Genomic DNA, 27,282 nt, shown 5'->3' with positions numbered 1-27,282 from the left:
ATCCTGGTCCTCTTAATTCATACAATCTGTTTATCAGCTCTATCAATTCTTATTAATATTTTGTATGTAGTAATCATGTCTCCCCCTTGTCTGTCTCTCCTCTAAGATGGTCAGGTTCAGTTCCTTCAACGTCTCCTTGTAGTGCATTCCTCTCAGTTCTGGTACTAGTCTGGTTGCAAACTCTGGATCTTTCCCAGTTTCAAGTACTTGACCAGGTGTGGGAAGTACTTGACCAGGTGTGGGAAGTACTTGACCAAGTGTGGGCTCCATGCTGGAGCAGCGTACTCAGTGACTTAACATTTGTCGTATATAAGGTTCAGAAAGATTCTTGATTCCAGTTCCTAGTATGAGTTACCAGTAGTGTCATTGGTAATGACTTATAAACCAGTAACTGATACTACTGAGATCATAGCTCCTGGCCCCGCCACCTCGCTGGTGTGTTGAGGTCTCTGCAGTTATCAGTGTCCTTTTTTGTTCTTTTTCTTCTCAGTGGTTTTAGATCGTCAACAAACAGTAACACAGGACTCAGTCCTCTCTGGCAGCTCATTAACAGTAGTGGTCCTAACACTGATCCTTTAGGAATCTCCATTTATTACTCTCTCTCATTCTGATGTCTCATCCTTACTGTTACTCTCTCATTCTGATGTCTCATCCTTACTGTTACTCTCTCATTCTGATGTCTCATCCTTACTGTTACTCTCTCATTCTGATGTCTCATCCTTACTGTTACTCTCTCATTCTGATGTCTCATCCTTACTGTTACTCTCTCATTCTGATGTCTCATCCTTACTGTTACTCTCTCATTCTGATATCTCATCCTTACTGTTACTCTCTCATTTTGATGTCTCATCCTTACTGTTACTCTCTCTCTCATTCTGATGTCTCATCCTTACTGTTTCTCTCTCATTATGATGTCTCATTCTTACTGTTACTCTCTCATTCTGTCTCATCCTTACTGTTACTCTCTCATTCTGATGTCTCATCCTTACTGTTACTCTCTCATTCTGATGTCTCATCCTTACTGTTACTCTCTCATTCTGATGTCTCATCCTTACTGTTACTCTCTCATTCTGATGTCTCATCCTTACTGTTACTCTCTCATTCTGATGTCTCATCCTTACTGTTACTCTCTCATTCTGATGTCTCATCCTTACTGTTACTCTCTCATTCTGATGTCTCATCCTTACTGTTACTCTTTGTCTTCTGTCATTCTCATTCAGGTTCTTCTTGACTCACTGGAACACTGTCTTCTATCATTCAGGTTCTTCTTGACTCACTGGAACACTGTCTTCTATCATTCAGGTTCTTCTTGACTCACTGGAACACTGTCTTCTATCATTCACGTACTTCTTGACTCTGGTGAGTTTGATGAGGCGAGAGGGACGCTCGCCTATATATACTAGCTACCTCATTCTTTTCTGTTAGTGCAAGTGTAAATAGTCCAAGTCGGACCGAAACGTCGTCTTAAGCTCCTCTTTCTCCTATTTCTGTATTGTTCAAGTCACGGTGTTATATGTGTATTAGCAATAATATTAGGAGAGAGTAAATAATGAAAGTGAATATTACAGGATTGCAGTTAGAAGCCTGAGTAGATCTATAACCCACTATGATAACATGAACGTAGGTAAGTACTGTTATGGTGCAACTTGCAGCAGCAAGGTCGAGACTTGAACCATGCCAAGGTAGTCTTGAAACTAGCAGCCTGGTAATTGTAATTTGTTTGTAGTCGTGTTAATGAGATTTCGTGGGTCAAAAGAGTGTGTATGTTCTGGGACACCGGCCTAAAACACGGTACCTCTCGTCTGTCCGTATCTTTGTAGGTACCAGACCGTATTTGCCTCTTTCCAGTTTTGTGGCTGTATATATCATTTGCTATAGCGGTGCATAGTGCCTCTGCTCCTTCTCTCAGCACCCGTAGAGATGTATTATCTGATCATAATTTGTGTGTGTGTGTGTAAGACACAGATTAAACTCTTTTGAAATATATTTTGATCACCTTGTACGTGAGGTGTCACCTGTGCTCACCTATTTGTGGTTGCAGGGGTTGATTCATAGCTTCTGACCCCTGCCTCTTTACTGATCATGACTAGGCCTATTCTCTCTCCCTGCTCCAAGAGCTGTGTCGTATCTTTGTGTCATTGTTCAGCTCATTCCACTCAACTCATTCCACTGAGCTCATTCCACTCAACTCATTCCACTTAGCTCATTCCACTCAACTCATTCCACTGAGCTCATTCCACTCAACTCATTCCACTGAGCTCATTCCACTCAACTCATTCCACTGAGCTCATTCCACTCAACTCATTCCGCTCAACTCATTCCACTTAGCTCATTCCGCTCAACTCATTCCGCTCAACTCATTCCACTTAGCTCATTCCGCTCAACTCATTCCGCTCAACTCATTCCACTTACCTCATTCCACTCAACTCATTACACTCTATTAGTAACCTTACCATCGAATAAATATTTTTTTCTATACCCGTTGGGGCTCATTGTGTGTAACTTCTTGCTATTTTTTTTTGCCCCTGTCTATGTCCCGTAGTATTTTACATGTTGTGATTGTATCTCCTCATGTGTTTTTTTCACTTCACGTAAGATGGCCCAGTTTTCGTATTTTCTGTTAACCCGTTTCTCTGTTAGTCTCCGTGTCTGTTAGTCTGTTAACCTATGTTATTTACTTAACTTCTGTTGGTCTCTGTTTACGTCCGTTTCCATTAAAACCAGTTACTCTGTTTTAACCCCATTTGTTTCCTGTTAGCGCCTGTTTCTCTTTTCTCTCGCTTTAACCTCCCTTTCTGTTATCTCCTGTTTTTCTTTCCGTTAACATATGATGCCCTCTGTTAAGCTGTACTGTTGAATTGTTTCTGTTAATACTCTGTGTTTCTTTGTTTTATTTGTTACTCTGTTATTTGTTTCCTGTGTAGGCTTTCAGACGCAGGTTGCCCAATTTCCTGTTAAGGAAATATCTCCGTCACTTCCGGAAATTCCCAGATGCCAGGATCTCTAATTCTCAGAATTTACACTGGAATTAATGGCCCTAATACCGGTTTTAATATTTCCTGCTATTTCTCTTCGTCTTAATGTCCTCTTGATTTAACAGTAATTTTATTATTTACGGGTTACGATATGGATAGTATTTGTAGATGGTCAGATAATTCCGGGTCACATAGCAGAGATCTGTTTTCACCTCCTTGGTCGTTATGTCCGAATTACGTTATAAATGAGTTAATGTGGTTTGTCCCTAGTACCCGAAGGATGCTTCCTGGGGAAGGGGTCGGCGCACCCCCCGATGCTTTCTGGGGGTCAGCGCCCCCGATGCTTCCTGGGGAAGAGGTCAGCGCCCCCAGTGTTTCCTGGGAAAGGAGTCAGAGCACCCCTCAATGCTTCCTGGGGTCAGCGCCCCCGATGCTTCCTGGGGGTCTGCTCCCCCCCCCCCTGCTAGACCCGGTCCCAGACTAGGTCTAGCAGTGTGGTAGACCAGCCAGGCTGTGTCGACCAACGGGCCACCTGGAGGTTGGCTAAAGGTGATTTCTGGTCTAGGACCGACCTCTGGAGGGTGGAGGGAGGGAGGGGATGATTGGTCCCGGACCAAGTGTTCTATCTGGTGTGATGGTGTGGTCGACCAGGTTGTTGGTGCTGTCCTCACGTTGCTGGTCGTGACCTCACACACACACACACACACACACACACACACACACACACACACACACACACACACACACACACACACACACACACACACCATTCTTCCATCATTCTCCTTCCCCCATTCTTCCATCATTCTCCTTCCCTCATTCTTCCATCATTCTTCTTCCCCCATTCTTCCTTTCTTTCCCTCACTGTGCTTCCCTCTTTCTTCCATCATTCCCCTCACTGTATTTCCCTCATTCCGTGTCTAGAAGCTGCAACTCTTCAGAAACCTAGTTATGTTTCCCCTCGTTGTCAGTCTATCACACCGTGTACCTTCGTTGCTAGAGTCCACTCTCTCCCTGCTCCATAAGCTTTATCATACCTCTTTTTAAAGCTGTGTATGTATCTGGCCTCCACTACATCACTTTCCAGATTGTTCTATTTCCTGACAACTCTATGACAACTCTAGCCCTGTGATTCATCTGAGTCTTCAACTTCCAGTTTTGACCCCTTGTTGCTGTGTCCCATCTCTGGAACATTCTGTCCCTATCCACCTTGTCATTCCTCTCAGTATTTTATACGTCGTTATCATGTCCCCCCTATCCCTTCTGTCCTCCAGTGTCGTCAGGTCGATTTCCCTTAACCTCTCCTCGTAGGACATACCTCTTAGCTCAGGGACCAGTCTTGTTGCAAATCTTTGCACTTTTTTTTTAATTTCTTGACGTGCTTGACCATTTGTGGGTTACATACTGGTGCTGCATACTCCAATATGGGTCTAACGTACACGGTGTACAGAGTCTTGAATATCTCTTTACTTGAATGTTCAAACGGTCTTCTGATGTTTGCCAGGCGCCCATATGCTGCAGCAGTTATTTGGTTGATGTGCTCCTCAGGAGATGTGCTCGGTATGATGATCACCACAAGATCCTTTTCCTTGAGTGAGTATTACAGCCTTTGACCTCCTAGGCTGTATTCCGTCTACGGTCTTCTGTGTCCTTCTCCAAGCTTCGTGACTTTGCACTTGATGGGGGTTAAACGCCAGGAGCCATTTGTTGGACCAGGTTTACAACCTGTTCAGATTCTCTTGTAGGCTTACCTGATCCTCATCCTCTATTTTCTCATTAGTTTCATATCGTCTGCAAAAAGGGACACCTCTAAATCTATCCCTTCTTTCGTGTCATTCACATACACTAGAAACAGCACCGGACCCATGACTGACCCTTGTGGAACCCCACTCAATACATGCACCCACTCTTACACTTCGTCACGTACCAGCACACGTTGTTTCCGTCCTGTCAGGTATTCCCCACATCCACTGCAGTACTTTCCCTCTGTGTGTGTGAGTTTCTGTACTCGCCAGTTTGTGGTTGATGGGGTCGATTCACAGCTCCTGGCCCCGCCTCGCTGGTCGTCACTATGTCCACCTCTTCCTAACGCTGTGTATGGACTTTGAATTATCCGTGGGATAATCCAGCATTAAACCTGTTATCCATGGGATAATCCAGAACTTAACCTGTTATCCGTAGGATAATGCTACCATTTAGGTCCACTCAAGCGCTGTTTAGTAGATAAACTATCTACTTAAACGGCACTAACATTCCAGTATTAAGTTTATTGATTTTGTGTGTGTGTGTGTGTGTGTGTGTGTGTGTGTGTGTGTGTGTGTGTGTGTGTGTGTGTGTGTGTCTGTGTGTCTGTGTGTGTGTTTGTGTGTGTGTGTGTGAGAGCGTGTATGTACTTACCTAATTGTGGTTGTAGGGGTCGATTCATAGCTCCTGTCCCCGCTTGCAGTATATGTACTCACCTATATGCAGCTGCAGGGGTCCGTTCTTAGCTCTTGGTCGCCTTTACTGACACCCCACACCGAGTACTGTGACCCACACGGTGTACACGGAGGACATGGCGTGGCGTGATGGCGTGTCTGGACACGGGGTCTCATGGAGGTATTAGCGATAAGGGAAGAAAATTCTCCCTGGATTACTTTGCCTTTAATGACTTTTATATATATATATATATATATATATATATATATATATATATATATATATATATATATATATTAGTACCACCTCTATAGCTGGAATGGGGACCCTCATCCTCAGAGAAGACAATAAACGTACCTCAGTGAAAACTCAAGGTTCTCCCCGGAGTTGTTTGAATATTTTCTTCTCCTACCACACCCTATATATTTTTTATTCTATGTGAACATTTATTAATAAACAAAATACATTTACAGAAAAAAACATAAACATGAATACAATGGCACAATGTATCAAAGATCATGAATTTCCTCCAGCTCCTCCGAGACTGGACGTGAGCCAAGTATGCAGCAAGCATTTCCCCTCTGGATGGCGACGCTGAGGCGCTGGAACATGAAAGTGGCTGCCCTTGGGTCCCTGGTGGTGTCGATGAGTCTGGAACCCAATTCTTTAAGGAAACGTGTGGCATTTTTTCCCCATGATCCCAAGGTCTCTGATCCCACTGGGACAAATTGATACTGTTGGCTAATGTCCCTGTACTTGCTGATCTTGTACTCCTCCCTGTGGTCAGCAGCTCCTCCCTGTTGCCCCACACTGTGATGGATATAGGTGTCAGCCAGTGTGGACACACAGGTATAGTCCCATGCTAAGAGCTTGCCATTCTTCCAAGGATAGATGGTGATCCCGTCGGGGCGGTTTGCTGGGTTGTGGGTATTGTTTGCTGCAAGTGATCGTGGCTCCCTCTCGGCAGGGCATCCATCTGTAACAAGGGTTCTCTTGATGATGTCGTTGACCTCATTGTGTCTTGCATGCCAGCCCTTGGTTGTGGAACAGTTAAGACCATGTAGACCGTATTGGTCTATATATATATATATATATATCTATATATATATATATATATATATATATATATATATATATATATATATATATATATATATATATATATATATATATGTTGTGCCGAATATGTAAAACTGGTCAATTAGCAAGAACTCATTTAAAATTAAGTCCTTTCTAAAATTTTCTCTTATACGTTTAAAGATATATTTTTTTCATTAATGTTGATGTAAAAATTTATAATTTTGCACCAAAAGGAACTTAGAAAACTTACCTAACCTTATTATAACAAGAACAATTTATTTTAGTCTAACCCAACTAAATATATTTTAGATTTGTTCACAATAATTTAATACTAAACAAACACAGTGAAATATATTTTTTTCGTTACGTTCAGAATGATTTTGGCGAAATTATTGCATACACAAATTTTCACTTGTCCTGTATGGCAAGATGAGCGTTGCTATTTAAGCCAAGAACGCAAGTTCTGCCTATTTGGCACGACAAATATATATATATATATATATATATATATATATATATATATATATATATATATATATATATATATATATATATATATATATATATATATATATATATATATATATGTGTGTGTGTGTGTGTTGTGTGGTTGTGTGTGTGCTGTGTTGTATGGTCGTGTGTGTGTGTTGTGTGTGTGCTGTGTGTTGTGTGGTTGTGTGTGTGTGTGTGTTGTCTGTGTTGTGTGTGTGCTGTGTGTTGTGTGGTTGTGTGTGTGTGTGTGTTGTGTGTGTTGTATGGTTGTGTGTTGTGTGCGTGTGTTCTGTGTGTTCTGTGTGTGTGTGTGTGTTGTGTGTATGTTGTGTGTGCGTGTGTTGTGTGTGCGTGTGTTGTGTGTGCGTGTGTTGTGTGTGTGTTTGTGTGTGTGTGTGTGTGTGTGTGTGTGTGTGTCGTGTGTTATGTGTGTGTGTGTGTTGTGTGGGTTGTGTGTGTTGTGTGTTTTGTGGTTGTGTGTGTGTGTGTGTGTGTGTGTGTATGTGTGTGTGTGTGTGTGTTGTGTGGTTGTGTGTTGTATGTGGTTGTGTGTGTCTTGTGTGGTTGTGTGTGTGTGTGTGGTTGTGTGTGTGTGTGTGTGTGTATGTTGTGTGTGTGTTGTGTGGTTGTGTGTGTGTGCTGTGTGTTGTGTGGTTGTGTGTGTGTGTGTGTTGTCTGTGTTGTGTGTGTGCTGTGTGTTGTGTGTGTTGTATGGTTGTGTGCGTGTGTTCTGTGTGTTCTGTGTGTGTGTGTGTGTGTGTGTGTGTGTTGTGTGTATGTTGTGTGTGCGTGTGTTGTGTGTGCGTGTGTTGTGTGTGTGTTTGTTGTGTGTGTGTGTGTTGTGTGTTATGTGTGTGTGTGTGTGTGTTGTGTGGGTTGTGTGTGTGTTGTGTGTTTTGTGGTTGTGTCTGTGTTGTGTGGTTGTGTGTTGTGTGGTTGTGTGTTGTGTGGTTGTGTGTTGTGTGGTTATGTGTTGTATGTGGTTGTGTGTGTGTTGTGTGGTTGTGTGTGTGTGGTTGTGTGTGTGTTGTGGTTGTGTGTGTGTGTGTGTGTGTATGTTGTGTGTGTGTTGTGTGGTTGTGTGTTGTATGTGGTTGTGTGCGTGTTGTGTGTGTGTGTTGTATGGCTGTGTGTTGTGTGTTGTGTGCGTGTGTTCTGTGTGTGTGTGTTCTATGTGTGTGTGTCTTGTGTGGTTGTGTGTGTGTTGTGTGTATGTTGTGTGTGTGTGTGTGTGTGTGTGTGTGTGTGTGTGTGTGTGTGTGTGTGGTTGTGTGTTGTGCGTGTGTTGTGTGTGTGTGTGTTGTGTTATGTGTGTGTGGGTTGTGTGTTTTGTGTGTTGTGTGGGTTGTGTGTTGTGTATGTTGTGTGGGTTGTGTGTGTGTTGTGTGGGTTGCGTGTGTGTTGTGTAGGTTGTGTGTGGGTTGTGTTGTGTGGGTTGTGTGTTGTGTGGGTTGTGTGTTGTGGGTTGTGTGTTGCGTGTGTGTGTGTGTTGCGTGTGTGTGTGTGTGTCTGTGTTGTGTGGTTGTGTGTTGTGTGGTCGTGTTGTGTGCGTGTGTTCTGTGTGTGTTTTGTGTGTGTGTGTGTGTATGTGTGTGTGTTTGTGTGTGTGGTTGTGTGTGTGTTGTTTCGTTGTGTGTGTTTTGTGTGTGTGTGTGTTGTGTGTTATGTGTGTATGTGTTGTGTGTGTGTTGTGTGGGTTGTGTGTGTGTTGTGTGTGGGTTGAGGATTGTGTGTGTGTTGTGTGTGGGTTGTGTGGGTTGTGTGTTGTGTGTGTTGTGTGTGTGTTGTGTGGGTTGTGTGCTGTGTGGGTTGTGTGTGTTGTGTGTGTGTTGTGTGGGTTGTGTGCTGTGTATGTTGTGTGTGGGTTGTGTGTTGTGGGTTGTGTGTTGTGTGTGATGTGTTGTGTGTGTGATGTGTGTGTGTGTTGTGTGTGCGTGTTATGTGTGTGTTGTTTGTGTGTGTTGTGTGGGTTGTGTGTGTGTTTTGTGGTTGTGTTGTGTGTGTGTTGTGTGGGTTCTGTGTGGGTTGTGTGTGTTGTGTGTGGGTTGTGTGTTGCGTGGGTTGTGTGTGGGTTGTGTTTGTGTTGTGTGTGTGTGTTGTGTGGGTTGTGTGTTTTGTGGGTTGTGTGTGTTGTGTGTGGGTTGTTTTGTGTGCGTTGTGGGTTGTGTGTTTGTTGTGTGTTGTGTGGGTTGTGGGTTGTGTGTGATGTGGGTTGTGTGTTGTGGGTTGTGTGTTGTGTGTGTGTTGTGTGGGTTGTGTTGTGTGTGTGTGTGTTTGTGTGTGTTGTATGTGTTTGTGTGTTTGTGTGTGTGGGTTGTGTGTTGTGTCTGTGTGTTGTGTGTGGGTTGTGTGTTGTGTCTGTGTGTTGTGTGTGGGTTGTGTATGTGTGTGTGTTGTGTTGTGTGGTTGTGGGTGTGTGTGTGTGTATTGTGTGTGTGTGTGTATTGTGTGTGTGTGTATTGTGTGTGTGTGTGTGTGTTGTGTGTGTGCTGTGTGTGTTGTGTGTGTGTGTGTTGTTTGTTATGTGTGTGTGTGTATTGTATGTGTGTGTGTGTGTGTGTGTGTGTGTGTGTGTGTGTGTGTGTGTGTGTGTGTGTGTACTCACCTAATTGTGGTTGCAGGGGTCAAGACTGAGCTCCTGGCCCCGCCTCTTCACCGACCGCTACTAGGTCCTCTCCCCCCCTGCTCCATGAGCTTTATCATACCTCGTCTTAAAACTATGTGTAGTTCCTGCCTCCACTACATCGCTTGCCAGACTATTCCACTTCCTAACTACTCTATGACTGAAGAAATAATTTCTAACATCCCTTTGACTAATCTGAGTCTTCAGCTTCCAATTGTGACCCCTTGTTTCTGTGTCCCATCTCTTGAACATCCTGTCTCTGTCCACCTTGTCTATTCCACACAGTATTTTGTATGTCGTTATCATGTGTTCCCTGACCCTCCTGTCCTCCCCCTCCCGAGCTAAGGGGAATGTCCTTCATAGGACATTCCCCTTAGCTCTGGAACTAGCCTTGTTGCAAACCTTTGCACTTTCTCTAATTTCTTGATGTGTTTGACCAGGTGTGGGTTCCAAACTGGTGCTGCGTACTCCAGTATGGGCCTGACGTACACAAGTGTATAAAGTCTTGAACGATTCCTTACTGAGGTACCGGAACGCTATTCTCAGGTTTGCCAAGCGCCCATATGCCGCAGCAGTTATCTGGTTAATGTGTGCTTCTGGCGATGTACTCGGTATTATACTCACTTCTAGGTCTTTCTCCTTGAGTGAGGTTTGCCGCCTTTGGCCACCTAGCCTATACTCTGTCTGCAGTCTTCTTTGCCCTCCGATCTTCATGACTTTGCATTTGGCAGGGTTAAATTCTAGGACCCAGTTTCTGGACCACACATCCAGCCTGTCCAGGTCTCTTTATAGACCTGTCTGGTCCGCGTCTGATTTAATTCTCCTCATTAACTTCAAGTCATCTGCAAACAGGGACACTTCTGAGTCTATCCCTTCCATCATGTCGTTCACATATACCAAGAATAGTACTGGTCCCAGGACTGACCCCTGTGGGACCCCGCTCATCACTGGCGCCCACTGTGATACCTCATCATGGACCATGACTCACTGTTGCCTCCCTGTTAGGTATTCTCTGATCCATTGTAGTGCCCTTCCTTTTATATGTGCCTGTTCCTCTAGCTTCTGTACTAATCTCTTGTGAGGAACTGTGTCGAAGGCCTTTCAGGCCCTCTCATTTCTTACTTCAGTTACCTTGTAAAACTCTAGTAGGTTTGTGACACAGGATTTGCCTTCCATGAATCCGTGCTGGCTGTCGTTTATAATCTTGTTCCGCTCCAGGTGCTCCACCACTCTCCTCCTGATAATCTTTTCCAAGACTTTGCACTATACATGTCAGTGACACTGGTCTATAATTTAGTGCTTCATTTCTGTTTCCCTTCTTAAAGTTGGAGACTACATTTGCCTTCTTCCATACTTCAGGTAGTTGGCCAGTTTCAAGGGAGGTGTTGAAGATTTTGGTTAGTGGCACACGTAGTGTCCCTGCTCCCTCTCTAAGGACCCATGGAGAGATGTCCGGTCCCACCGCCTTTGAGGTATCAAGGTCACTTAGGAGCTTCTCCTCCTCAGTTGTGTGTAATTCATCCAACACTTGTTGGTATATCCCTTGTTGCTGTACGGCACTGTTTTGTCTTCCCGTTGTCCCTTCAGCCTCCACTGTAAATACTTCCTGAAATGTCATGTTGAGCTCCTCACATACCTCCTTGTCGTTTCTTGTGAGCTCCCCACCTTCTTTCCTCAGCCTGATTACCTGGTCCTTGACTGTTGTCTTCCTCCTGATGTGGCTGTAGAGTAGTTTCGGGTCAGACTTGACTTTCGATGCTATGTCATTTTCATACTGCCGCTGCGCCTCCCTTCTTATCTGTGCATACTCGTTTCTGGCTCATTGACTAATCTCTTTATTCTCCTGAGTCCTTTGCCTTCTGTACTTTTTCCATTCTCTAGAGCACTTAGTTTTTGCCTCCCTGCACCTTCGGGTAAACCAAGGGCTTGTTCTGTCCTTCCCATTATTTCTGTTACCCTTGGGAACAAACCTTTCCTCTGCCTCCTTGCATTTTGTTACAAAATCCATCATTTCGTTTACTGATTTTCCTGCCAACTCCTGTTCCCACTGAACCTCCTGCAGGAAGGTCCTCATTCTTGTGTAGTCCCCCCTTTTATAGTTTAGCTTTTCCCTTTCTACTCCTGTTACCCTCTCCACTTTTAGCTCCACGATGTATTCAAAGCTCATAAATACGTGGTCACTAGCTCCAAGGGGCCTTTCATATGTGATGTGCTCAATGTCTGAGCTACTCTGGGTGAACACGAGGTCCAGTCTTGCTGGTTCATCCTCCCCTCTCTCTCTGGTAGTGTCGTAGGGGTTCTTAAAGGAGATTTGAGGGTTGAAGGTAGACACACTAGTTGGATGGTAACGATATATATTGTCAGACTGTGATAATGGGAGATGGAGCCCAGCCTGCCGTGTCACTGCCTAGCTGGATGTTATACGCCGACTGAGGCCGAGGTAGCTCGCCTCACACTCAAGCTGTATCTCGTGATGTCATACAGTCACAGGCCTAAGGGATCTTCTATATAAACACATGGATGATACTATAATGCTCAGTTAATCTATACAACACATGTAAGGGGATTCAGCAACTATGCTGACAGCTCGGTCATGTTACGTATGTCGTCTCGACATACACTACTATCCTATAGGCTGAACAGGCAGGTGGTTCTGAGCTGATTCTATACAATAACAAATTCATATATAACTTAGAACTAATGGATGGTATCATAATGGATGTTAACAAAATGAGTTTTACGTAATGGGCGTTAACGTAATCACTTTTAATGTAATGCATTACAAGCTATAAGAATTCATTGTACAATATGGAATGGAATTGATCGATCGACCTGTATTCATGCACTCTACGGATTCTGAGGAAGAATAAATATATATATATATACAAGGTGAAATTAACAGCAAAGGCATCTGGTGCACTCAGATCATTACTGTCAAATTCTCAGAACACGGAGGGAACGTGAATATGAAAAAAAGAAATTCTGAAAAACTAATCAGTTAATAACAAACAGTTGACAATTTACTTCATCTCGGACATCTAGTTATACAGACTATGTACATTTAAACCCAATTCTGCTAGGGTGAGGTTTACATATGCAGAATGGTTATCTCTGGGAGGATCGAATTCCTCTGCAATGGCTAACACATGCCTTGACTGAGAGAGATCTGAACAAGTATCTACAAAAGATACTTGTGGGTTTCTCATTACTTGTCGAGTACGCAAGGAATAACGACATTCAGGTTGATTATCTGACTGAGTATTTGAGGTGGAGGGTACAGAGTCAAGAGGATTTTCAGCATCTGTCACATTAGTCAGGGTAGCAATATCATCAACATTGCATACTAATTTCATGTGATCTAAATGCGATTCTTTGTACTTACCAGTACTAATTTCTCTAACCTTATACTTATTGCCAGAGATATGTTCTACAACTTGATAAGGGCCAACAAACTTTTGATCGAGCTTAGGCATTGCGGATGTTTTGTTGAAATTTGTCAGCATTACTCTCGAACCTACTTTAACTTTTGATGGCTTAGCACGGCTATTAGTTACTCTAGCAAATTCTGCTGTTGATTTATGAAGTGTTTCATGGATTCTTCTAAAAACACTTTGAGCCATGCTGGTACGAGTTGCTACGAAATCATCAGGGTTGTAATTAGGTTTCGGAGTGGAATATAACAACTCATGGGGTAAACGCTTGTCTACACCATACAATGCATAATGTGGAGTATCACCTATGGAAGCATTGTAAGCAGAATTTATGGCACATTGGACATCTGGTATAACTTCATCCCAAGTTTCACTATTGGGGTTGATAGTGGCTCTCAGGACATCAAGTACTTTCTTATTGGTTCGTTCGGCTAACCCATTGCTGGCAGGATGATGAGGAACAATGGTGGATTTAGAGATCTTGTACAAAGTACACAAATTTTCAAGAATCTCATTACAGAATTCACCTCCATTATCTGTTACTAAGGACTTAGGGGTGGTATGCCTGCAGATAATGCGTTCTTTAAATGCTTTAGCTACTGTCTCAGCAGTCTTATCTGCAATAGGAACTAACTCACAATATCTGGTGAAATGGCCTACCATAACACACAAATGTTTGTTGCCTTATAGGGAACATTTAAAATTGGTTAATAAATCAAGGGCAACTCTTTCCCACGGTTCACTAGTGGTTGGGTACACTTAAGAACATAAGAACATAAGAACGAAGGAACACTGCAGAAGGCCTACTGGCCCATGCGAGGCAGGTCCAAGTCCCTACCGGCTTAAGCCAATGCACCCAACCTAGTCAGGTCAGGTCACATTGACTCAAGGGAGGAACACGGCAACCGACCCGTTAGCACAAGCTATCAGGTCTAACTCACACCCACCCACATCTACTCATGTATTTATCCAACCTATCTTTAAAGCTACACAACGTTCTGGCCTCTATAACGGTACTTGGGAGTTTGTTCCACTCATCCACAACTCTATTACCAAACCAGTACTTTCCTATATCCCTCCTGAATCTGAATTTTTCCAACTTAAAACCATTGCTGCGAGTCCTGTCTAGGCTAGATATTATCAGCACACTATTTACATCCCCTTTATTTATTCCTGTCTTCCACTTATAAACCTCAATCATATCCCCCCTAATTCTACGTCTTTCTAGAGAGTGCAGTTTCAGGGCCCTTAGTCTATCCTCATAGGGAAGGTTTCTGATACATGGGATCATCTTTGTCATCCTCCTTTGTACATTTTCCAGAGAATTTATATCCATTCTGTAATACGGTGACCAAAACTGTGCAGCATAATCTAAATGAGGCCTAACCAAGGATGTATAGAGTTGAAGAACAACCTGAGGACTCCTATTATTTATGCTTCTTGATATGAAGCCAAGGATTCTATTAGCTTTATTGCGAACACTTATGCACTGTTGTCTTGGTTTCAGATTACTGCTAACCAGAACTCCTAAATCTTTTTCGCAATCCGTAATATTAAGATCTACATTATTTAGTTTATATGTGGCATGGTTATTGTCCTGTCCAACATTTAGAACTTTGCATTTGTCTATATTAAACTGCATCTGCCACTTCTCCGACCACTGCATCAGTCTATTCAAATCTTCCTGGAGTGCTCGAATGTCCTCGTCAGAATGAATTCGACGGCCTATTTTGGTGTCATCGGCAAACTTGCCGATGTCGCTCTTTATGCCCTCATCTATGTCGTTTATGTAGATTGTGAACAGCAGGGGGCCCAACACTGACCCCTGTGGAACACCGCTCGTGACGCTTCCCCACTCTGATTTCTCCCCATTTATGCAAACTCTCTGCTGCCTATTTGTCAACCATGCCTCTATCCAGGAAAAAATTTCTCCTCCTATTCCATGTGCTTTAATTTTCCTCAATAGTCTCTGATGTGGGACCCTGTCAAAAGCCTTACTGAAGTCCATATACACAATATCATATTCGTTACCATGATCTACCTCCTCAAATACCTTAGTGAAAAAAGTTAATAAATTCGTAAGGCAGGAACGTCCCTTTGTAAAACCATGCTGAGATTCGTTGATTAATTTATGCTTTTCAAGGTGGCTACGAACTGCCTCGGCAATTATTGATTCCATAAATTTTCCCACTATGGAGGTTAGGCTTATTGGTCTATAGTTCGAAGCTAAGGACCTGTCACCTGTTTTGAAAATAGGTATCACATTTGCCATTTTCCACTTATCTGGCACCATGCCAGTTTGTAGTGATATGTTGAAAAGATTAGCCAAAGGTGTGCTAAGCTCCTCTTTACATTCCTTTAGAACCCTTGCATACAGTTCATCAGGGCCTGGGGATTTGTTAGGTTTTAATTTATCTATTTGCCTAAGGACCATGTCACTTGTGACCCTAATAGTGCACAGTTTATTATCGTCCTGTTCTACATAATTTATCATTACTGGAATATCACTGGTATCCTCCTGTGTAAAAACTGAGAGGAAGTATGTGTTAAAAATTCTACACATTTCCTTATCACTGTCAGTGAGCTGACCCGAGGAACTTTTGAGTGGGCCTATCTTGTCCCTGATCTTACTTCTGTATACCTGAAAGAATCCTTTTGGGTTAGTCTTCGATTCTCTTGCAACTTTAACCTCATAATCTCTTTTTGCTTTTCTAATTCCCTTTTTTATTTCTCTCTTTAACTGAATATATCGATTTCTTAATTGCCCCTCTCCTCTTTTGATTTGCCTATATATGCCTCTCTTTTGACCAATCAGATATTTTAATCTATTGTTCATCCATTTAGGATCATTTTTGTTTGATCTGATTTCCCTATTTGGAACATAATTTGACTGAGCAGCTAGAACTATGCCCTGGAAAGCATCATATCGGCAACCATCACCACCTACCTGACCCCTAGTCAGGTCATTCCAGTTCAGCCCACCTAAGTAATTTTTCAGTCCTATGAAATCAGCCAAGCGAAAGTCAGGGACGGAGACTTGATTGCCATTATTAGGGGAATTCCATGATATGTTAAAACTGAGTGATTTGTGATCACTCTCCCCAAGCTCATCATTAACCTCAAGATTATTAATTAGTGTTTCCCTACTGGCAAGAACCAAGTCAAGGAGGTTATTTCCCCTAGTTGGCTCTGTCACAAACTGTTTTAAAAAACAATCCTGGATCGTATCAAGAAAGTCACCCGACTCTAAATTTCCTGTCAAATTGCTCCAGTCAATCTGTCTATAGTTGAAATCTCCCATTAGCACAACATTTTCGTATGTAGATGCCTTACGAATTTCGTCCCATAGAAGTTTACTGCACTCCCTATCAAGATTTGGGGCCCTGTAAATCACACCCAAAATTAGTTTTTCTCGGCCCTCGAGAAGCTGTAACCAAACAGATTCAGTGGCTGACGCTTCTAATTTAATATCTTGTCTAACACAACAATTTAAATTGTCTCTGACATACATCGCTACTCCACCACCTTTCCTGTTGACCCTGTCAGTGTGGAATAATTTATAGCCTTGTATGTGACATTCAGATGGCATCTCTCTATCTTTCAGATTGAGCCAGGTCTCTGTTATAGCAATAATATCTATGTTTCCTGCACTTGCAATTAATCTTAGCTCATCTATCTTATTTCTAACACTCCTGCTATTAGTATAGTAAACCTTAAGGGAGCTAGTCCCTTGCTGCCCTCTGCTGTCCCCCTTTGTTTTCTGACCTGTTCTATTGTCTTTATTTATAACTTCATGCTGAATGCCTTTTATACATTTACTGTTTCCAACCCTAGTGTTGCAACCTGCTTGTTTCCCACACACACCCATACCTCTATCTTCCATCAGTTTAAAATCATAGGCATTTCACCAATGGCCTTCTCAATCGAGTCTGCAAGTGCTACCACCCCTGCCCCAGAGAGATGAACCCCATCCCTTGCATACATATCATGTTTGCCATAAAAGTTGTTCCAGTTGTCAATGAATGGGATTGCAAGTTCCTTGCAGTATCTATCTAGCCAGCAATTTACACCAATTGCCCTAGACAACCATTCATTTCCTACTCCCCTTCTAGGCAAGATGCTACATATGATTGGGATCCCTCCCTTAGACTTAATGAAATCTATAGCTGACCTGTACTTATCTAGCAGCTCTTCTCTCCTACCCTTCCCAATATCATTTCCACCAGCACTGAGACAGATAATGGGCTTGTTCCCATTACCTGACATGATATTATCCAGTCTGTTGACAATGTCCCCAACACCAGCTCCAGGGAAGCACACTCTATCTCTCATCTTCTTATTCCTATTACAAAAAGCACGGTCAACATATCTTACCTGAGAGTCACCAACCACAAGAATGCGCTTACCTTCATTAGCAGGGGCAGTAGTACCCTTACCTTCACTGGCCACTGAAGTACATTCATCCTGGAGAACAGAGAAGCGATTTCCTACCTTCAGATCTTCACTCTTAACTTTCCTTACTCTGATGCGCCTCCCATTACTGTGAACAACTCGCCACTTGTAGCAGGTGCTGGGCTGCACCTCACTGCTGGTACCCGTTGCTACCTCCCCACCTACAGCCTCCTCACAGTGAGAGACAGACTGCACCTCACTGCTAGAAGCCTCATTCCCCACATCTCCAACCACCTCACACTCTCTCCCAGGCCCATTGAGGTGGACCTTCAGCCTCCTAATCTCCTCCTGGAGAAGCAAGACCTCCTCCTTCAACTCTCCAAACTCAGTTTTTAAAACACTGCAGAAGCAAGCCATGCTTTGTAACCGTCCACGCTAATCCCCAAAGCAGCTCAGGGTCTGTGACCTCACGTGACGACTGACCACTGAACACTGACGACTGACCACTGACCACTTGGATTGGATTAGGACCATTGACATTTCCTTTAAGTTGCATACAAACACTACATTTCTTAACATACTCTGAAATGTCAGTTGCCATACGTGGCCAAAAGTATTTCATTCTGGCTTGTTTCACGGAACGATCCATACCAGGGTGTGCAACACCTGGTGCATCATGAACTAGCTGTAGAGCTACATTCACTAGTGGAATTACTAACTGGTAAACTCTTCTGCTTGGAGTACCCAATTCGGCTGTTCGATACAGTAATTCTTGGCTCATTACAAAGTCACTAATGGGTACTGGTGGCTTCACAGTCAGAATACGATCTTCCTGGAGCAGGAATCGAATCACACCAGACCACATGGGATCTGTTCTTTGGGCATTCTTGACATCCTCGGCAGTAAATGGGGGATCTGCAGTAACTACACTAACGTGTCGCGATAAAGCATCTGCGACTATGTTTGACTTGCCAGGTAAATGTTCAAAAGTGGGATTGAACTCTTGGATAGTCAAGGTCCATCTGGCTAACCTTCCAGTAGGTTGTTTATTCTGGAATAATGGTATCAGTGGTGCATGGTCTGTCAAGACATGAACAGGGTACTGGTAAATAATGTCTCAGAAGTGCTTTAAAGACCATACTATTGCTAAAGCTTCTTACTCCGTTACTGTATAATTACGTTCAGCCTTCGTAAGGGCTTGGCTAGCAAATGCAACTGTGTTGTACTTGCTATCAGTCTTCTGAGCTAGTATGACACCGATGCCAATTGAACTAGCATCAGTTGTCAGATAGAAGGGCTTAGAAAAATCTGGGAATTTCAAAATAGGAGCGGATGTTAGCTTTTCTTTTAGTGTCTGGAATGCTCTTTCTTGACGGAAGGTCCAAACGAAAGGAGCATCTTTCTTAAGCAATTCAGTTAGAAGAGTTGCTATTGAAGAAAAATTTGCAATAAAAGATCTGTAGAAACCTGCTAGACCCACAAAGGATCTTACAGCATCAGCAGTTTTGGGGGCTGGAAAATTTAGTACTGCCTTTACTTTACTCTGATCAGTCGTAACCCCTCTAGGAGTGACTATGTGACCAAGAAACTTAATTTCTGATCTGAAAAATTGACATTTGGACAGTTTGATCTTTAAATTGGCTTCTTCAAGCTTGCCAAGTACTATATCAGGTCTTTTCAGGTGTGTATCCACATCTTCGGACATGACGATTACGTCGTCTAAGTACACCATAAGTGCTTTACCTATTAGACCTCTAAAGATATTGGTCATGAGTCTAGAGAACATGATAGGAGAAGATCGTAATCCAAAAGCCATTCGAAGGAAGTGATAATGACCTGTGGGAGTAGAGAATGCGGTTAACTCTTGGCTGTCCTCGTGAAGAGAGACTTACCAAAACCCTTGTAACAAGTCCAGGGTCGAGAAGACTTTGTTATCTCCGATATTGCGTAAAAGATCACCAAATACAGGAAGTGGGAAGCGATCTGGAATAGTTTTCGCATTTAACTTCCTAAAGTCAATCACTGGGTACCAAGTACCATCCTTCTTAGGTACTAGGATCAAGGGCGCATTCCAGGGTGAATTGCTATGTGCAATAACTCCATCATCGAGCATCTGATTGATCAGTTCCTCTATGACAGCAACTTGGGAATGAGGCATTCTGTACGCAGGTATATAGATAGGTCTAATACCAGGTTCAAGTGGAATACGATGGGACAATAAGTTCGTTATACCCATCTTCTCACCTGGTAAGGCAACGGCTTTACAACGTTTGTTCAACAGAGTCAACAAACACTTGACTTCGTCTGGGAAGTCAGTGGGAACTAAGTCTTTCTCCTCAACTGGTGGAATGGATTGATCCAGTGGAGTGAATGAGGTCTCCCCTGTTGAAATAGCACCGACCCACTGGTCAGGTGGCACGTCATCCTGTACTTAAACAGGGTAAGGATAGTGAACTAGGTCAACGAGATTGGTATTTGCTCTGAGATGAACACTGTGACCCGAAGTGTTAGCAAGGAATAAATGGATCTTACTGTCTCTTACAACGTGTAAGGAAGGTTCAACAAATAAACCCTTGACCTTGCAGGAATCACTGTCAACTAGGATGTTATCACCATCTGGAACATTAGGAACAAAAACAGACACTCTAGTGAGAGCACTAGCCGCAACAGAGACGTCTTTCTGCAGACGGCATGTGACATCAACAAGAGATGGCATTACTAGTTTCAAATAATCATTTTCCGACAAGGTATCCCCTGTGGAGAAACTACTACTTGAACTAGCAGTCATTGCAGGGATAGGCTGTGCACTCAAGGCAGTCTGAGTGTCCCTGGACACTTGAGGCAATGGAACACTATCTTGCATGTCTGAAGGTGTAGGTGGAACACAGATGGAAGTGACAGAGTTACTAGTGCCTGACCGCTTGGGTACGCTACTGGAGAATGCATTGGCTTGTAAGGACTTAATCCGTACATCATACTCTGCGTCAGTATGGCAGATTTCTGATCCAAGCTGGTAACCCCAAAATGGAACGATCAAGCCGTCAATTTGGGCATGCCATCGGTAAGGGTCGAGGACAATGCGTAAGTCTCGCATAGAAGCAAATCCCAGTAGAAGGTCACCAGGGAAAGTAATCTGGTTGACAACAACAAAAGCAGCAGTAAAGTCTCTGCCTTGGATAGTAAAGGTGAGCGAAGTCTGCCCTTGGACTCGCAGAAGGGAACCAGCTACTCCACTAAGGGAGGTTACAGTAGTTGGTTCAATGAGGAGAACGCGTCGTAACTGCTTCTCTTTGAACAAGCTAGGCCTGATGATATTAACTTGCGCACCAGAGTCCATGAACACATGAACGGGCGCATTATGGATAGAAGCTTGTACCAAAGGACCTATCGTTTCGTTAGGAGTTATATGCAAACAGAAAGGTGGGTTGTCATCGGAGAAGGCATTTTCTACTTCGTCCCCAAAATCCTCTACGTCAGAGACGTGTGAAGCAGCATCAACAGCGAGGTTGTCATTCTCAAGGCTGGCTAAGGCTTCATAGGAATTTTGAACTGGGATGGTGTACTCATTATCACCTACTGTTACGACTGGACGAGTAGACTGGGGCACTCGGATTCCCCTGAATTGGAAGAATGAGCCTGGTTCTGGTTAGTTTGAGAACCCCAACGTCTGTTTCCTCTCCTGGCTCTGCAGTTGGAACGGCCACGGAAAGATCTAGAGTACTGCAGGTTGTAGAGAGCATTGCACTCAGATGTGTCATGTCCATGAATTCTATGATAAGTAGAGTAGGGAAGATCTGACTGGTAATCATCATCAGTACGACGCCTCTTAGGGTGACTATCAGGACAATTAATTGCAATATGGCCACGGTAACCACAATTGTAGCAAGTTCTTTGACTGTGGGTACTGTACATACTACGGGTGCTACGGGAATGATGGCTCTTAACACTAGCTTTGGATGATGGATGCGAGCGATTAAGGTTGGGAGTTTTGGTAGTAGCACAAACTAGAGGATGTACAGGAGTGGACGAAGTGGTTGGTGTAGACTTACGATAAGGGAAGGTTCCCTCGGGACACAAATTTTGTACATGGATGAGAGCTGTGAGCGGTCCCATAGTAGCATCTAGAGGACTTGAATTGTACACATACATAGATGTCGGTGGCATTAGTTGTTTGATAACTCCGAATGTGGCTAATTTGGCAAACCCTTCAAGGGCTGGTTTATCGTTATCTTTAAGGTACTTGGAAGTTTGACCTGCTTTAACGAATGAGGACATTAGGTTATTAAAACGAAAAGCAAACTCATCTAATGACTCTTCTGGCCTCGGAGCTGTGCAAACTAATTCTTTGAGAACGGCAAACGGATCGGTTTCTCACACTGGTTCAAGATAGTTACGAATTAACTGTTCATAATCTTGCCACCTGGTTAGATCTTGAAAGTCCTTCATACGAATTAAGTTGAACACATGTGAAGCAGCTGGAGAACGGGTTAGACTCTCCTTTCCGATACTGATTAAACAACTCTCAGATGGAAGACCATCTACTGAAGCATTAGCTCTGGCTCGAACAGCGGTAAACCAACCTTCTAGGTTGTCTGGGTTATCATTGAACAATGGCATAGCATCATACGGATCACGACTGAAATTACGCAGGCTAGAAGTCTGAGTGTATCTATTATTTGATAAAGGATTACTCGAATTGTGAACTGATGCATCAATGGTCATACTAGCAGCATGTGCTGAGGCATCGCTTGAGAAGATTTGAGACATGTTTGCAAAATGTAAAACAAGACTTTAGAGAAACTAAAGAAAATGTAGCTGAGGAACACACGACACAGTGAACTTAAATGGGAAGAAAATGCTTAACTATTCTGCATAAGTAATTAAAAAAATTGACAGGTCACACAGTAAGCAAGGAAACTCACAGTCACAAAGAAAATACTTAACTGAACAAACAACACTTTGAAAATCAAGAGAACTTGTACTTTACTCAAATCTAATTTGCTCAACTTTTACTTTAAATTGAATGAATGGCAGTAGGGAAATACAACAATAAAATGATAAAATGGACTCAATAAAGCTTGTGCAAAATTAAAACAAACTGGGACACAATTCACTGAAATAAAATAAAATGGCACAGAAAGAATAAAATATTATGCACAGAACAGAGCATATGAAACTGTACTGAAATAAACTGTAGCAATACTGCAAATAACAATTGCTAATCAAGATTATTGCACAACAATACTTAAAATTTCTGCAAGAAAAAATTTAATGACAACACAATGTTTGCACAAGAATTATTGCAAAATGAGTCAATGTGCAATAATAAAAAAATTACACACACAAGAAATACAGTTTACAAGAAAAGAAAATATTATCAAGGAATGAACTGAGGGAACACGTTAACTCTTAACTGCAGCTTAAGTAACACTTAACAAGCAAAAGAACAATTTTACTTTAAAAGAAGAACTTAAAAATTGCACTAAGAGTGAATTTGTTCAATGAAACATGAAAAATAATAGGTGCTAAAACACAGAACAAAAAAAGTTTGAACACTTACAGTGATGCAGAACACAACACATCAACATAAACACAATACTAGAATTTTCTTGCTATGAAACTTGATGTGTGAAAAGTTTGAAAAGATAATTATCTTGCTTGAACAAAATAATGGCACTATTGTCTGTGGAAATAAGACAAATTAGACACTGGCTACATGAAAAGAATATGAACACAAGAATGTTCAACACACAGAGAGAAAACAAAACAAGAATACACAAATACTGGGAGGAAAATATAACAGACAACACTGAGTTGTGATGCAGAATACAAAGTAATAAATTACTGAATTACTTCATTGCAACACTATGAACACAAGGTGATTGTGAAGTGTAACACAAGTTCTATACTGCTCATATGTTGCACACACAATAAAGGAAAAACACTAGGTACTTACTTCAAGTGTATAAAAAATAGAAGCACAACACAACAGACATGTATTAATGCACAGAAATTAACACTGAATTATAAGAAGGGAAAAAAATTATTGCAAACAGTATATAATAAACACTGAGTCTAATCAAGAGTCACTGAATGTCACTAAGAAATTACTGGAAACACAAAAAAGAAATGTCTCAACACTCGCAAATGTCTCTATGAAAAATATTATCACTGTAACGACTTGGTGAAGAATTAGGTAGATGGTGGAAGGTTGGAGGATTGAGGCTATCGTCTCGTGGCTGGCTACTGTCCTCACGTGATCGTGATCGTAGAATTTGCGCTTACATCGACGATTGACTCACACAGGAGGCTTTCAATGGTGGCGCCAAACACACTCTAGCTCTTGACCCCCTATGTGGTCCTTAAAATATGGTGCAAGTACCCGTAGTAGTGTACAATAACAATGGTAGAGGTTGGGTGAGTGGGTTAATGGCTGAGTGAGGCGGCTGGGGCCGGTGTCGAGTGGGTGGGCGGGTGGGCTGGAACAAGGCTAAGGCCGAGACCGTGTGGTGAGTGAGTGGGCCTATGGGATGAATGGCGTAAGCCTCACTGGGGACACCCACACTGGCGCGAAGATATTTCTAAGCCGGCTGGTTTAAAAACAAACCCACGAATTACCACAACACCACAGGGATGAAAAAGAGCACTCAGAATGGCTTGGAGCTTGAGCACAAAGCGATGAAGACTGCACCCACGTGGCTTGCTTGAGTACTGGGGTAAGACACCTGGGTTAGTTGCTTGCTGGCTTATCTTAACCCTTCACACAGAATAGCTTGATAACTTCTCACGATGAGCACAGCAGGGGTGGAAAGCTGGGTTGGCAGGTAAAAGCTGGATGGAGTAGGCTAGGCTGGACTGACTGGGTTGTCCTGACTCCCCCACCACAGACTGGTTGCTGGCTTACTTTGCAAACTCGGGTCAATCCCTCGGGAGTGATGCAAATAAGCAGATAAACACTAATACAAAGAGACTGACCAGTGAATAATGTAGTGGCTAGTAGATGCTTGAATGAGGTAGCTGGCTGGGGTAGGTCGAGCGTACCCTGCTCGGCAGGCCTAGTCACAAGATGTCGGCCGGTCCAGTAGAAATTTATCTCCAGAAATCGCTGTAATCGTCAGGATTACAGGCCCTCCGTTGCCACCAATTGTCGTAGGGGTTCTTAAAGGAGATTTGAGGGTTGAATGTAGACACACTAGTTGGATGGTAACAATATATATTGTCACTGTGATAATGGGAGATGGAGCCCAGCCTGCTGTGTCACTGCCTAGCTGGATGTTATACGCCGACTGAGGCCGAGGTAGCTCGCCTCACACTCAAGCTGTATTCCGTGACGTCATACAGTCACAGGCCTAAGGGATCTTCTATATAAACACATGGATGATACTATAATGCTCAGTTAATCTATACAACACATGTAAGGGGATTCAGCAACTATGCTGACAGTAGTATCCCTAACATGTTGGTGCATGAGATTTGCTAGCACCACATCCATCATCTTCGGGACCCCCATGTGGCTCCAGGTTTTCCCACTCAATCTCCCTGTGATTGAAGTCGCCCATGACCAGTAACTTCGCTCTATTTGAGTGGGCCCTTCTTGCCACCTCAGTTAGTGTCCACCATTGCTCTGTTGCATTCATCATATTCCACTCTTGGCCTCGTGTGTGTGTGTGTGTGTGTGTGTGTGTGTGTGTGCGGTGGTTGGCCATTTGTGTTTACCTTAAAATTGGCTGTTTACAAAGAGTTGAGGGGAGAGGAAGAGAAGGGGCATGTGGGGAGGGGATGGGGCATGTGGGGAGGGGAAGTGGTAGGTGGGAGGGAAAGGGGCAGGTTAGGGGTGTGGTTGGGGGGGGAGGGAATATATTAGCGAGGCAGATGACAAATTTGATAAGTATCAAACAATTTATTATTTGTTGATTGTTTTGGTATAGTAGTTGTTGCAGGTGTTGTTACATTTGTTTTTTTTTATGTTGAAGTTGTTACAGGTATTGTTTATATTGCATTTGTTATCTTGAAGGTGTTGTTTATATTGCAGGGATTGTTACAGGTGTTGTTTATGTTGAAGGTGTTGTTTATATTGCAGGGATTGTTACAGGTGTTGTTCATGTTGCAGGTGTTACATGTGCTGCTTATGGTGCAGGTGTTGTATATGTTGCAGGGGTTGTTTATGTTACAGGTTTTTGTTTCAGCTGTTTGTTATGTGTGTTACAGGTATTTATATTGCAAGTGTTATGTCGCAGGTGTTGTTTATATTACAAGTATTATGTTGTAGGTGTTTATTTTTAAGATGTTGTATATGTTGTTGTAACGGTTTTTTTGTTGCAGGTGTTTAGGTTGCAAGTGTTGTTACGGTTTATGTTGCAGGTGTTGTTTATGTGGCAGTTGTAACAGGTGTTTGTGGCAGGTGTTTAGCTTGTGTTACAGGTATCGTTTATGTTGCAGTTGTAATACGTGTTATGTTGCAGTTGTAACAGGTGTTGTTTTTGTTACAAATTTTGTGTATATTGCAGCTGTTGTAATAGGTGTTTATGTTGCAGGTGTTACAGATGTTTATGTTGCAGATGTTTATATTGCAGGTGTTGTCACAGGCGTTTGTTACAGATGTGCATGTTGTAGGTTTTGTAACATGTTTGTTGTTGGTATTGTAACAGATATTGGTTATGTTGCAGGTATTGTAACAGGTGTTGTTTGTAACATGTATTGTAACAGGTGTTTGTTGCAGGTATTGTAACATGTGTTGCTTATGTTACAAGGGTTGTAGCAGATGTCATGGTGCAGGTGTTGTAGCAGATGTTATGTTGCAGGTGTTGTAAGAGGAGGTGTTTCTATTGCAGGTGTTTGTTGCTGGTTTTGTTTATGCTACAGGTGTTTATGTTCCATGTGTTGTTTATGTTGCAGGTGTGGGCGGGGAGTGTGGACTGGAAGGTTGTACGGCAGCCTACGTGGCAGGTAAGCAGGCTGGAATAGAGGAGAATGCTACCCCGGCTTACTGTACCTTAGTGGACCGCTACCGACAGTGTACCGACGCCCTCAGTAGCACATGTCGGGGTGAAATCCAGTACCACTCCATCAAGCGTATGATCTCTTCCTTCGTCACCCGCTACAACTGCACCCGCTTGCTACCCGGAGACCCTCAGCCCTCGGCCGCCCACATGGGCGGCGTGGCGCCAACGGACGCCCACGATGTATGTCAGTATCGCGGGCATCCCGAACCGGCTCACTGTGGTCTGTTCGGTGACCCACATCTCAAGACATTCAACGACTCGTACATGACGTGTGGCGTGGTGGGGGCGTGGCCGCTCCTCAACACGCCCTCCCTCGCCATACAGGTCACCAACGAAGCCGTGGGTTCTGCCAACCACGCCACAGCCACCACCAAGGTCAGTAAACACGCCTCTCAGGTCACGGTAACGTGGTTACGATAAGGACCCACTAAAACACACACACACACACACACACACACACACACACACACACACACACACACACACACACACACACACACGAGAGGAGGAGGATGGAGGCGACATTTCACCCCGTCCTTGATCGTAGTCCAGTCACAACTCGACAGTTTTCCTCCCGGACGGGACTAAACGTCTCATATATTCCTTTCCTGTGTGTGTGTGTGTGTGTGTGTACTCACCTATTTGTGGTTGCAGGGGTCGATTCATAGCTCCTGGCCCCGCCTCTTCACTGATTGCTACTAGGTCCTCTCTCTTCCTGCCCCATGAGCTTTATCATACCTCGCCTTAAAACTATGTATGGTTCCCGCCTCATCTACTTCACTTTCTAGGCCATTCCACGGCCTGACCACTCTATGACTGAAGAAATACTTTCTAACATCCCTTTGATTCATCTGAGTCTTCAACTTCCA

The 27,282-nt window shown here is 43.2% G+C and overlaps 1 protein-coding gene across 2 annotated transcripts in view; it reads left to right on the top strand.

Moving 5' to 3' along the window:
• LOC128694245 (repulsive guidance molecule B) overlaps positions 1–27,282 on the top strand; it is a 329,138-nt gene that overhangs the window by 170,297 nt on the left and 131,559 nt on the right. For both annotated transcript variants that reach the window (XM_053784270.2, XM_053784269.2), the window contains exon 2: positions 26,307–26,788. In XM_053784270.2, coding sequence (XP_053640245.1) covers positions 26,307–26,788 — 482 coding nt within the window. The remainder of the gene's footprint in view (positions 1–26,306; positions 26,789–27,282) is intronic.

The sequence above is a fragment of the Cherax quadricarinatus genome, chromosome 43, assembly GCF_038502225.1.
Source record: "Cherax quadricarinatus isolate ZL_2023a chromosome 43, ASM3850222v1, whole genome shotgun sequence".
NCBI lineage: Eukaryota > Metazoa > Arthropoda > Malacostraca > Decapoda > Parastacidae > Cherax > Cherax quadricarinatus.
This window is presented reverse-complemented; position numbering and strand designations above follow the sequence as displayed.